The sequence below is a fragment of the Gracilinanus agilis genome, chromosome 2, assembly GCF_016433145.1.
Source record: "Gracilinanus agilis isolate LMUSP501 chromosome 2, AgileGrace, whole genome shotgun sequence".
NCBI lineage: Eukaryota > Metazoa > Chordata > Mammalia > Didelphimorphia > Didelphidae > Gracilinanus > Gracilinanus agilis.
Window position 1 is genome coordinate 359,365,638 of NC_058131.1, and position 12,711 is coordinate 359,378,348.

Consider the following 12,711-nt stretch of genomic DNA (forward strand, 5'->3'; position numbering starts at 1 on the left):
GAACATTTTCCCAATTAAGAAAAAAAATTTTCCAATTAATTTATCAAGTTCCTATTCATACAGCACAAAGGAAACACCTCAGATCTGGAATGGTGCCCAGTAGAAGAGTGGAGTCAGTAAAATATTGTCAACTATGGTGATATGACTCCTGATTATGAGTTGTGAGTTCGGTTTTGAGGTAGGTGGAGATCATAGGATCAGAAAAGCAGAGATTAAAAGTGAAAGGAACTTTAGAAGCCATCTAGCCCAACCCTCTTACTTTATAGTTGAGTCCCAGAGAAGTTAAGTGACTTCTTAAAGTTAAGTGACTTACTACCTATCACCCAGGTAGTAAGCGATAGAGAGATGAGATTCAAACCCAGGTCCTCTGATTCTAACACAGCAATCAATACAACACTCTGACACGTCCTCTAACAGGGCCTGGCAATGAAGGTGTGTGTGTGTGTGGGGGGGGTTTCTGAGAGTACAACAAACAAGCATTTATTAAGCATCAACTGTATGCTAGACACCAAGCATTCATTTGACTTGAGAAAGTGCCAGTGGTTCACCTACTTGACTTACTTTCATAGACTTTTTTCTAGGGCAGCCAGTTGGACTAGGAGATCTTTGAGGTTTCTCTGAACTCTGAGGTCCTGTGCCTCACATAGCTACAGGACATACTAAATGTATTCTGTCATTTTATTCCATAGAAGATTCAAGTTGGAAGATATAATAGAGATTCTTCAATCTGATCCCTTAATTTAATCAACAAAGAAATGTCATTCCAGCAAGGTCAAGTAATTTGTCCAAGATCATACAGTTAGGAAGAGGTAGAGTCCAGGACTTCCAACTATTCTGTTTCCATATTCTTTCCCTTCTACCATATTGTGTCAATATTACCCTGTGAGGTAAGTGGGATTATATGGAGTTTTCTAGATTCCTAATCATCGAGTCAATCACATCTGCCCATCCCTATTTTAAAGATGAAGAAACTGAGTCCTTTAAGTCCTCTATAAGTTTTATAGAAGACTAAGAAAGTAGAATGACTTCCCTGAGGTCACCACAAGTGAAATGAGTATCAGAGTATGGATTTTCCAGGTCCAATTCTGGTTCTATATCTACTGTGCCACATGACCTCCTATTACTCATGTTCACACTCTGATTGCTTTGGATTATTTTTCTTTTTTCTCTCCATTCGATGACTTTTAGCTCTCCCTGAAGCTCTTCTTTTCTTCCTTGATTTTCAACCTAAGCACTCTTACTTGCTGCTAGGACATTTTACCTATTTATTACAGGTCCTTCTTCTTTCTTCTTTTATGTCCTCATAAAAATTGCCCACTGCAAAGGGGCTGAATACTGAATCCCTTAAAATGGGTCCTTGTCAGGCACAGCTAGGAGGCTGAATGTTAGAAATCCAGGTCTAAAGATGGGAAGTCCTGAGTTCAAATTTGAATTCAGATACTTCCTAATTGTGTGACCCTGGGGAAGTTATTTAACCCCCACTGCCTAGCCCTTACTGCTCTTAAGCCTTAGAACCAATACACAGTATTGATTCTAAGACAGAAGATAAGAGTTTTTAAAAAATGAGTCTTCATTCCTCTTAACACTACTTTTTGGTCTCCATCTGGACCCTCTTTCTGATTTCTCATTAACCAGTTGACCTTGACTTCCAAAACATTTCTCCTCATTGCACTGCTGTATAGGGTTCCCTTTTTGACTTTTAGCTGCTCTAGATACATTTCAGCCTTTTCCTCCTCTGGGGACCCTTTCAGGAGAGGAGGGAGAGGAGGATCTTGTGGAGGGTGGGGTGACATTCAGGAAGAAACCAAATTTCCATTTTGTCAGTGGCTGCTACTATCCTAGAGCCTGTAATTGAGATGATGAGAAGACACAACGTGGGTAAAAGCTACCAATTAGACCAATTATTTCTGTCAGAGGGCTGGATATCAGGCCTTCAGGGTCCCAGTTTAGGAAAACAGTAAGCCACCTTCAAGGATTGGGCTCCATTGCTTTCTTTGATAATGAGTAGGATTTCTCAGTGCGGGGGGCTCCAGAGTCCTAGAAACAGCTACTGTTTAAAAACAAAATAAAAAAATAAAAAAAAAAAAAAACCTCTCCAGAACCTTTGAGGTCCTAGCTCAAAAGAGAGAGTTGTTTAGGCAGAAGAAAAGAGAAATCACTAGAGACACAACTTCTTCTTTCAAATATCTGAAGGGCTATGATGCGGAAATAGATTTGTTCCTCTTAAGCCCAGAGGGCAGAATTAGGACCAATGAATGGATGTCCCAAAGGAGGCAGATTTTTGGCCCCATACAAAAAAGAACTCATTAACAATTAGACTTGTCTAAAACTAGAATAGGTTGGCTTGGAAAGAAATAGATTCCCTCTCCCTGAAAGTCTTAAGCTAGAGGACTTGTTGGAGGTATCATAGAGATTCCCACTTAGGAATAAGTTAGTCTAGAAACATTCGAGATCTCCTTTAATTCTAAATCTCCGAATCTATATCCCCTAATTTTATAATAACTTGCATTATTCTTTTGAAAGGCTCTGCATTTTTAATATGCTTTTTAAAACTCAGCAAAATAAAACATTTTAGCATCTGGCTCATACAGCACCACAAGGTAAGCCAGCCCCAAATGGCTCCTCAAAAATGAGCCTTTAATTGAGCAGTACCTTCTCAAAGGACTTTCTTATCACCTAGTTTCAGATTAAGTTTCAGCATCTGCTAAAATAAAATGAATTACTATTTAAAAAAAAAGAAAATGAAATATTTTCATCCTGGGGAAGAAACCATCTCAATGACTTGCTTTATGGTCTTGAACAAGCCATATAATTTCTCTGAACTTCAGTTTCTCCCTCTATAAAATGGGGATAATAATCTCTACTTCCCTTCTAGGGCTGATATACAGATTAAATAAGATCACATATGGAACCCTAAGCCTCTGAAAACACGTGCCAGATTAGGATATTCTGCCCCACTAATAGAATCGTATCAGAGCTCTCAGGAACTCAAGACCATAAAGTATCAGAGCTAGAAAAAAACTTTGCCACTATCTAGTCCAGACCCTTGGTTTTGCAGATGAGAAAATCGAGGCATGAAAAGGGGCCCTGAGTTGTTCAAAGTAGATCCAGTGGTAGAACTTCTTTTAGCACACATATCTCCTGACTCCCAGATCAAGACTTATAGGATCATTGAGACCTTTCCTGATCCCTCCAGCAGTAATTACCTCCTCTTTTCCCTAAATAATCCAGTGTTCATTTTGTATATGTTTATATACTTCATATATCTATTTTTCAAATATTTATTTATATATTTATATGCATATCATGTATTTCATTTTATATGTACATATTTCAAATATGTTTCATATATTTATATATGTAATGTTTTCTCCTCCTATAGACTTGAAATGAGGAGTTCTTTCATTTGAGGGATCCCCAATACCTAATGTAATACAGAGTACATAGTAGGTGCTTAATAAATGCATTTTTGATCAGTTGATTGCTAGGTAATGGCAATAGAAAGGTAAAGATGAAACTCTTCCTACCCGCTGGAGTATTACTGTATTCTGTAAAGAGGTCAGGGAGGAGGAGTACTACAAGGAGAGCAATATAAAAACAGGTGTCACTACTTTTTATTTTTATAACTAAATAAACCTCCATGAAATGACTATGGCCTCTCTGTGATGTGCAGGCAACCTGAATTCTTGAAGGCAAAGCACCCAAACCCTGGTCCTACTAGGCTTTACCCAGTGAGGTATTTTGTGGTTTGGGCCCAATAAGGCTAAGGTAAAGGATCTGAGACAATTCTGAAGGATTTATGACAGGGAATGCTATCACCTCCAGAGAAAGAACTATTGGAGTCAGATGCAGATCAAAGCATTCTATTTTTCATGTCAGTGTATTTACGGTTTTATTTTGGGGTTTTGGTTTTGTATGAGTGTGCCCTTACAACGATAACCAATATGGAAGTGTGTTTTGCATGACCATACATGAATGGCCCAGATCAAATTGATCAAATTGCTTGCCATTTGAAGAGGGGGAAGGGAGGGATATGGTTTGGATTTTGTAATTTTGGAAAATGTATGTTGAGGGGGCAGCTGGGTGGCTCAGTAGATTGAGAGCCAGGCCTAGAGACAGGAGGTTCTGGGTTCAAATTTGGCCTCAGATATTTCCTAGTTGTGTGCCCCTGGGCAAGTCACTTAACCCCCATTGCCTAGCCCTTACCCCTCTTCTGCCTTGGAACCAATATACAATATTGATTCAAAGACAGTAGGTAAGGGAGTAAGGAAGGAAGGAAGGAAGGAAGGAAGGAAGGAAGGAAGGAAGGAAGGAAGGAAGGAAGGAAGGAAGGAAGGAAGGAAGGAGGATGGAAGGAAGTATATATTGAAAATTATTATTATTACATATAATTAGGAAAATAAAATATCTCTGAAGAACAATTAAAAAAAGACTAAGGAAGAGAAGAAAATAACCATTTATTAATCACTTGCTATGTGCTGGGCACCAGTGATTTACAAATATTATCTCATTTGATCCTCACAACAACCCTAGGAGTCAGGTACTATTATTATCCCCAACTTTACAGTTGAGGAAACTGAGGTTAACTTGCCCAAGGTCACGTAAGTTTTTAAGCATCTGAGGCAAGATTTGAACTCAATTTTTTCTGCCTCCAGGCCTAGCTCTTTATACACTGCACTATCTAGCTGCCTTTAAAAAAGAATATTTAAGGTGCAACAAGGTAGCACAGTGGATTGAGTCAGAAGGACTTGGGTTAAAATCCAGCCTCACACTTCCTAGCTGTGTGACCATGGGCAAGTTACTTAACCCCATTTTCCTAGCCAGTGCCTTTCTGTCTTAGAGTTGTTACTATGAAAATAAGGGTTAAAAAAAAGGGGAATATTTATTTCAAAAGGTATCATCACAAATATACAAATTTATTCCTCTTACATGAAGAGCTTGTTGATCCTTTCTCTTGTACCACTTCAGTCTTTGGGGAGGGAAAAAAAGATTAAAATTACAGCTTAGCTTAGTTCCTGTAGTGCAGGATCCTAAGTTTCAAATTCAAGTTAACCCCTTCAGGCTCTAGCTCCAAGCATCTGACCCTTTCCCTGCTGGGGTGGTTGGCTGTAACATCATGACTCTAAGATCACCAAGTATTAGGAGCCAGGTCTGGTGGGGATTACTGCCTGTTTCTGAAATTTAGAAAGACAAAGACTGAACAGAAATAAACTCCCCTACACCAAGAGGAACCTCAGATCCAAAGGGGTAAGAGGGAGGGCGGAGGAAGGGAGTCCTTCCCCTCCTGCTGGTTCAGTTCATGGTGTGTGAGTTATAGTTGAACTATGATCGGCTTGCTCAGCAGGATGAACAGGTCCATCACCTAAAGACTGGCCTTCAGGTGATGACATTTTTGGACAATGTGACTCATGAAGAACTATTAAAAGATGAAGCATAGTTAGAATAGCTGTAGATTGCTAGATCTAAAAGTCAGAATGTTCACTAATTGTGTGATCCTAAACAGATCTTTTAATGTCTTTTCACCTCAATTTTTTCTCCTATAAAATGGGAATAATAGCAATTAGAGCACTTAACCTCACAGGGCTGTTGGGTTGAATAAAGAATAGGATAATGTGTGCAATATACTCTGCCAACCCTAAAGCTATCGATAAAAGTCTTTTGCAATTATTATCTGTCAAGTAATGGAGAAGCTGGGGTTGTGTGATTCCACACTGAAGAAATCAAAGATCTTTTGTAATATTAAAGTAATGAATAAGCAGGTAATGCTATAGAGCAAACGGCTTCTATACCTATATTTTCCACAGTATTACTTGGTTCATGGAAATCTCCACTTCCTACACTCATGTTGAAAAGCAAGACTCATGCCAGAGATCTGGGGTTCACATTGTGCCGTAACAGAACAGAATTCAAATCCACTCTCCCTCCCTCCACCATTTGATCACAATTTGACTACCTGGCTTCTTGTCAATAAATGTATATTGACTGTTTCATTGTAAATTTCTCCAAACCAACTTTATTCAATAGCATGGAACACTGGATTAGGGTTTAAAATTTAGAATTTTTCAATATACTCTAATGAGCACACTCTGACTGATTGTTCCCAGCATCCCTCAGAAATATGATGTCCCAAGAAAATAAAGCACATTGCCAGATTAGTCTTCTGAAACCACAGTTTCATTCCTATCATCTACTTAAAGCTCTGAGTTTTATGGGACTTAGAACTAGAAGGAACCTTAGAACTCATCCAGTCTAAATCCCAAATGAAGAAACAGAGAAAATGATCTAAGGTCATAAAATATTAGCAAAGCGTTTAGTACCGTGCTTGACACATAGTAGGTGCTTAATAAATGTTGTAGTTTTTTTCATTCCATTCATACAGACAGATATTTGAACTCAGTTCTTCCAACTTGTCTATGCTGATGCCATTTTCAACTCTTTCTTTTTTTTAAATTCTGCACCCTGTTTTTCCTACTATGCCAAACTCTTTCTTCACCTTGGCATTCAGCTTCCTCCAGAATAGTTGTACAACAGGCTTGCCTCACCCTGTTATCCTACAGGAACCTTCCCATCCAGCTTGGGCAGTCTCCTCTCCATCTCCCAGATAGGTCTCCCACTGTCCCATCTCTGTTGTTTTGCCCATATAGTCTCCTGAGTTCTTGCTAAACAAGTGAGTTCTCTGTCTCTCCATCTTTCCCAACCTCCTTGTATAGCCATTATTCCTCTAATTAACTGGGTGAGCATGGTGTACATAACACACTGGAGACCGGATTTCAAATTTCAGTTCTGCCACTAATTAACAAAAATATCTTGGCCAAGCCACTTAACTTTTCTCACCATCGTGTCCTTTGACTTTAAAATGGAGATAATGATCCATGTCCTGCCTTCTTCCTCTGCTAGTTATGATGAAAGTATTTTCTAAACCCTACATGTTATAGGGGCAGCTAGGTGGCTCAGTGGATAGAGAGCCAAGACTGGAGTTGGGAGGACCTGGGTTCAAACGGTCCTCAGACACTTCCTAGTTGTAGGACCATGGTAAGTTACTTAACTTCATTTGCCTAGCCCGTGTCCTTTTGTCTTAATGTTGTTACAAAGACAGAAAGGAAGGGTTTTAAAAAAAGATACTATAGTAGTGTCAGCTACTGGAGGCAGAGGAGGAAGTAGGAGAAAAGAACCTTTTCCTCTGGGTCACTGATCCATTAAAAGTTTAATAAGGTCTGTACACAACCCTAATAACTCACATTTATATAGCATTCACATCCACAATCTTATTTAATCTTCACAAGAGCCCTGTGTTGTGAATATCTATGACATGAGTATCATGCCCATTCTAAGGATGAAAACATTATAGCTCAGAATAATTTAATTAGAGTAAGAGACTGTCTTGTCCAAGATCATACATCTCCTACACAACAAAATTCAAAGCACACGTAGCAACTAATTAGTTTTGAAGTTGTTGTGAGTGCTAAGAAGTCTATTGGGAGATGAAGAGGTTGAGAGAAAAATGGAAGGTTTAGTTCACTTATTTGTTAAATTAGGAATGAATGGGAGGCTCTACTCAAAATATAAACAATATCTTTTTTAAACTATCTGTTCCAAATTATGGCTAATTAAGGAAACAGAACCCACCAGAAAGAAAGAGTTGTCGAGGGTGAACAGGATCAGGCAGTGGCAAGGATAATAAGATTCAAAGGACTAATGACCTTAGACAAGTCATCTAACCTCTCCAGGCTCAGTTTCCTCATCTGTAAAATAAAGAGGTTAGACCTCTATAATTCTTTCCAGTTCTAAATCTATGATCTTTGTTTTCTGTTATTGCATAGAGAATAAGGTAATACACGTGAAGTACTATGTCACTATAAACTGGAGAAGGAAATGGTAAATCACTCTGGTATCTGCCATGAAAACACCTTAAGGGGGTCATGAAAAGTTAGATACACCTAAATGACTGAACAACAATGTCACTGTAAAACTACAAATACACAGCATATATAATAGTATCATAGATGGAAGGGAGCTTGGTAGTGATCTAACCCAACCCCCTCATTTTACAGATGAGGAAACTTCAGATAATAGAAACTAGCTAACTTGTCCAGATCTCACAGTGAGTAAGTAGCAGAAGGTAATTAGACTTCAAGGATCCATAATTTCCACGATAAAGTATTTATTTCACTGACACAAATCACAATGCCTTCCCACTTGAATAGAATATTTAATTCTAGGTTAACCCAAGGTCAGGGTTTATAAATAGATTTTAGGAAGTGTCTGTGTAGTTGAATGGAAAAAAAATTAGATTTTTTTTTCACTAACTCCTAACTGAAATATAGCATTTCCTTCCATTATTTAAAAATATTATTTTTTTTTAATTTTAAACCCTTAACTTCTGTGTATTGACTTATAGGTGGAAGATTGGTAAGGGTAGGCAATGGGGGTCAAGTGACTTGCCCAGGGTCACACAGCTGGGAAGTGTCTGAGGCCGGATTCGAACCTAGGACCTCCCGTCTCTAGGCCTGGCTCTCAATCCACTGAGCTACCCAGCTGCCCCCTAAAAATATTATTTTGAGGAGGGTTCCATTGGTTTTATCAAAATGGGTCCATGATATAAAAAAAGTTAAAGAACCTCTGATTTAATGAATTATTGTGGCTTTTTAAAAAAATCATCACTTGATCACCCTATGAGCCTTTCTGAATTCCTGTCTGCTTCATAAATGACTACATTCCATCACTAGATTTATACTCAAAAGTCTTTCCAGTTTAGTAAGGCCTATTGGAAATGATACTTCACTAGCATGATCTCTGAGAACCTAGGCTCACATCCACATCACAACTGAGGCAGGAGGTGACATGGGCAGTCAGAATTCCAGGTTTGTAAATTTTCTATCAATAAACATTTATTAAGTACCTTCAGTGTGGTTGGCATTATGATAGGCCCTCAGAATATAAATACAAAAAAATGAGACAATCTATACCCCTGAGGAGTTTACATTCTACCAGGAGATACAACATGTGAACAGATATCTGTCATAAACCCTCCTTCCTTTCAAAAATCTTCTGTCCTAAAATCTCAGCTGCTTAACCAACTATGCCAAGTATTCTTTTGTTATTACGAATAACAAGCGACCTGCTCACATTTTTGTGCCAAGAAGTACTTATACCATCAAAATAATAACTAACATTTAAATAGTATTGACTCTGTGCCAAGTGCTTTACAATTATTTTCTTATTTAATATTCCCATCAACTCTACAAGGTAGGTGTTATTTTGATTTACACATAAGGAAACTGAAAAAAAAAACAAAGCAAAACAAGGAATCCTTGAAGTAATTTTTTAACTAGCATTTAGAGAATGTTTTATAATTTGAAAAGTATTTTACATGTGTTTTCTTACTTGATCCTTACCAAAAACTTTGTAAGTTAGGTATTATTTATCCCCATTTTACAGATAAGGAAATTGAGCCTGACAGAGGTCCTGTGACTTGACTCAAGTCACCCAGCTAGTGTCTGAAGCAGGATCCAAATTTAAGTTTTTGTAACTCTAAGTCTAATTCTCTACATACTATACCACCTAGCTCCCTGAAATGCTTTCTTTTTTTCTTAACCCTTACCTTGTCTTAGCATTACTATTGTATATTGGGTCTAAGACAGAAGAGAGGTAAAGGGTAGGCAGTAGGAGTTAAGTGACTTGCCTAGGGTCACACAGCTAGGAAGTGTCTGAGGCCAGACTTGAATTGGGTCTTCTTGTCTCTAGGCCTGACTCTCAATCCACCTAAAATATCCTCTCATCTCTAATTTTCACATATTCCATTAGATTTTCCTGCTTAGATTTAGATACAGATAAAGCTATTCCCTTTATGTAAATAAATATAGGGGATATAAATATAAATAACTATTGGGATAAAGAATTCGCCTTGGTGTTTCTTCTACTTTCTGAGAATTAAAATTGTCTATCTTAGTGTTCATCAAATGTGTTGAATTTGGCTGTAGGTCCCCAGAAGATTGGTGGCTACTTGAATTCCTCCATCAGAACTATGGTTAACCTTTGGGCTAGTTTTATAATTTTCATTAGAAAAGCATCATCCCTATTCTCCATCTGGCTGAGCCTCCAATATTAGCTCATTATTGTGTCATAGTTCTCTGACCATGAAAAGAGCCCTCAGTGTAACAACTCCATCTGGTGGGCTTTCAGAATATTGCCATAAAGTACTCTAAATTTGACTATATTTGAAGCTATTGGCACACATGGGATTTGGTGTCAGCTACCAGAGCTTCTCACAGACACTTTGGTTTAGAAAAGTTCCTTTGAGGCAGATAGAAATAAGCCAAGGACTGACAGGTCCATCATTGGAAATTCCTGACTAGGTTGCTTTGGTTATCTCAAGGACTAATGAAATTCTTTAAAAGAAGAAGAAATCTGACCTCAGACACTTCCTAGCTGTGTGACCCTGGGCAAGTCACTTGACCCCCATTGCCTAGCCCTTACCACTCTTCTGCCTTGGAGCCAATACACAGTATTGACTCCAAGACGGAAGGTGAGGGTTTAAAAAAATAAAAATTAAAAAAAAAAGAAGAACAACAACAACAACAATAAAAATATCTTCAAAGTAATTTGTTGCAAAGCCAAAGAAATACTGCTAGGGTACTGCATCTTCTAAAAGGTTTTAAATTACAACTCTGATTATATATAATGATGCAATGGAATCAGAGTAAATGGGTTCATATATTCTGTTACTTATACTTTTGTGACCTGGGCAAGTCACCTAACTTCATCAGGCCTCAGTTTCCTCATCACTAAAATGAGGGCATTTGACTTCTTTACTCTAAGGTTCTTTCCAGCTCTAAACCTATGACCTTATCAGTTGAATTCAGGTGACTATTGCTATAAGAGAATAGAAACAAGTATGTACAGTTGTAATTATTAAATTTCAAACTAACTGGAAACATTTAGAAGCATTTTCTCTTTCAACCATTTTAATATATTGCTAGAGGGCAGCTAGATGGTTCAGTAGATAAAGAGTCAGGCCTAGATGTCCTGGGTTCAACTGTGGTCTCAGACACTTCTTAACTGGATGACCCCGGCAAGTCACATGGCCCCCATTGCCTAGCCCTTACTGCTCTTCTGCCTTAGAACCAATACACAAGAAAAGAACCCTTACTTTCCATCTTAGAATCAATACTATGTATTGGATCTAAGGGAGAAGTGTGGTAAGGGCTAGGCAATGGGGGTTAAATGACTTGCCCAGGGTCACACAGCTAGGAAGTGTCTGAGGCCAGATTTAACTGAGGACCTCCCATCTCTAGGCCTGGCTCTCCATCCATTGAACCACTTTGCTGCCCCCTAAGAGTTCTTTTAAAAAATATATAACCTTAGTGCAGGAGGAGGATGTCTGACCATAGGATTCTCTAGTCTAGAGCAATGGTTCTCATTGTGGGTGGTCTCCGAGACCATTTTACTTGGTTTGTGAGATAAAAACTATTTTTGAAATAATATTAAGACATTATCATTTCTAACATAGTAAAATAGCCCATATAAACAAAAGCTTTTCAGAGGTGTGTTGGGGGGGGGCAGGTTCCCTCAATCATTTTTAATAGTCTAAGGAGGTCCTAAGATCAAAAAGTTTGAGAACCACTGCTCTAAATTCATGAAGATGGTCATGATAGTCAAGAAAGGCAAGTTCATAGCTTGTCTCACATGGAAAGTGATTTAATATGTCCCTATTGGGCTCCTTGGTTTTGCTCTGGGACTTTCTGCTCCCTGGGTAATCCTGACCATCTGACAAATGATCCCATCAAGAACTTCAGAAAATAAAGTAGAGATTTGCTCTCATTTTGAGTGTCTTCAACTTTTTCTTCTAAATTATAGTAGGGAAGGAAAGATGGTAATGGTAAAGATTAGGATGGACTGTGTATGTAGTAAAGCGATGTGGTGAGGTGTGTGTGGAGTGCCTCCAAGACAGTACAGTGAAAGGAGTACTGAATTAGGAGTTTGGACATAGGTTTCCAGCTCTGCAATAGACCTAGCTTCCTGATCTTTGACTAATCACTTTCTTTAAATGGACTTTAGTTTCTTCCTTTGTATAATGAGAGGGTCAGACCAGATAAAGGAAGGTCCATTCCAGCTCAAAATTCTCATTACCATTGCTGCTCTGAGTTGGCCTCTAATACTCCATCAGGGTTGGCATGAGGGAATTAAGTCATCCTTCTTCCAGAAATATGCTGGTTTTTGTTGTGAGTCCTTTGACTAGTGAAGTAGTCTTGGACAACTCCTGTTTCTTTAAAGACAGGCCTAAGAAGTCTGAAATATTTATCAGGTCACATATAAAGGTCACATAATAGATCCCAGAAGCCCTTTTCATCAGCCACTCAGCACTATTTTGACACCTACTTTTATCTTCCTGTATCCATAGGCAGGAGGAAAACATTACCACCCAGCCTGTGCCAGATGTGTCCGCTGCCAACAGATGTTCACAGAAGGAGAGGAGATGTACCTCACAGGTATGTCTATCTGAGCTACTGGGGCTAGTGGGAAGAAGGCAGGGGACATAGGAACTGTGTGTGTGTGGCTGAACGAATGAAATAAAAGCATTTAAGACCTGTGCTAAGCTCTGAGAAAACAAATGAGAGAGAGAGGAAGGAAGGAAGGAAGGAAGGAAGGAAGGAAGGAAGGAAGGAAGGAAGGAAGGAAGGAAGGAAGGAAGGAAGGAAGGAAGGAAGGAAA

General features: G+C 38.6%; 1 protein-coding gene across 2 annotated transcripts in view; it reads left to right on the forward strand.

The window, feature by feature from the left end:
• ABLIM3 (actin binding LIM protein family member 3) overlaps positions 1-12,711 on the forward strand; it is a 187,991-nt gene that overhangs the window by 117,434 nt on the left and 57,846 nt on the right. For both annotated transcript variants that reach the window (XM_044664440.1, XM_044664441.1), the window contains exon 7: positions 12,401-12,488. In XM_044664440.1, coding sequence (XP_044520375.1) covers positions 12,401-12,488 — 88 coding nt within the window. The remainder of the gene's footprint in view (positions 1-12,400; positions 12,489-12,711) is intronic.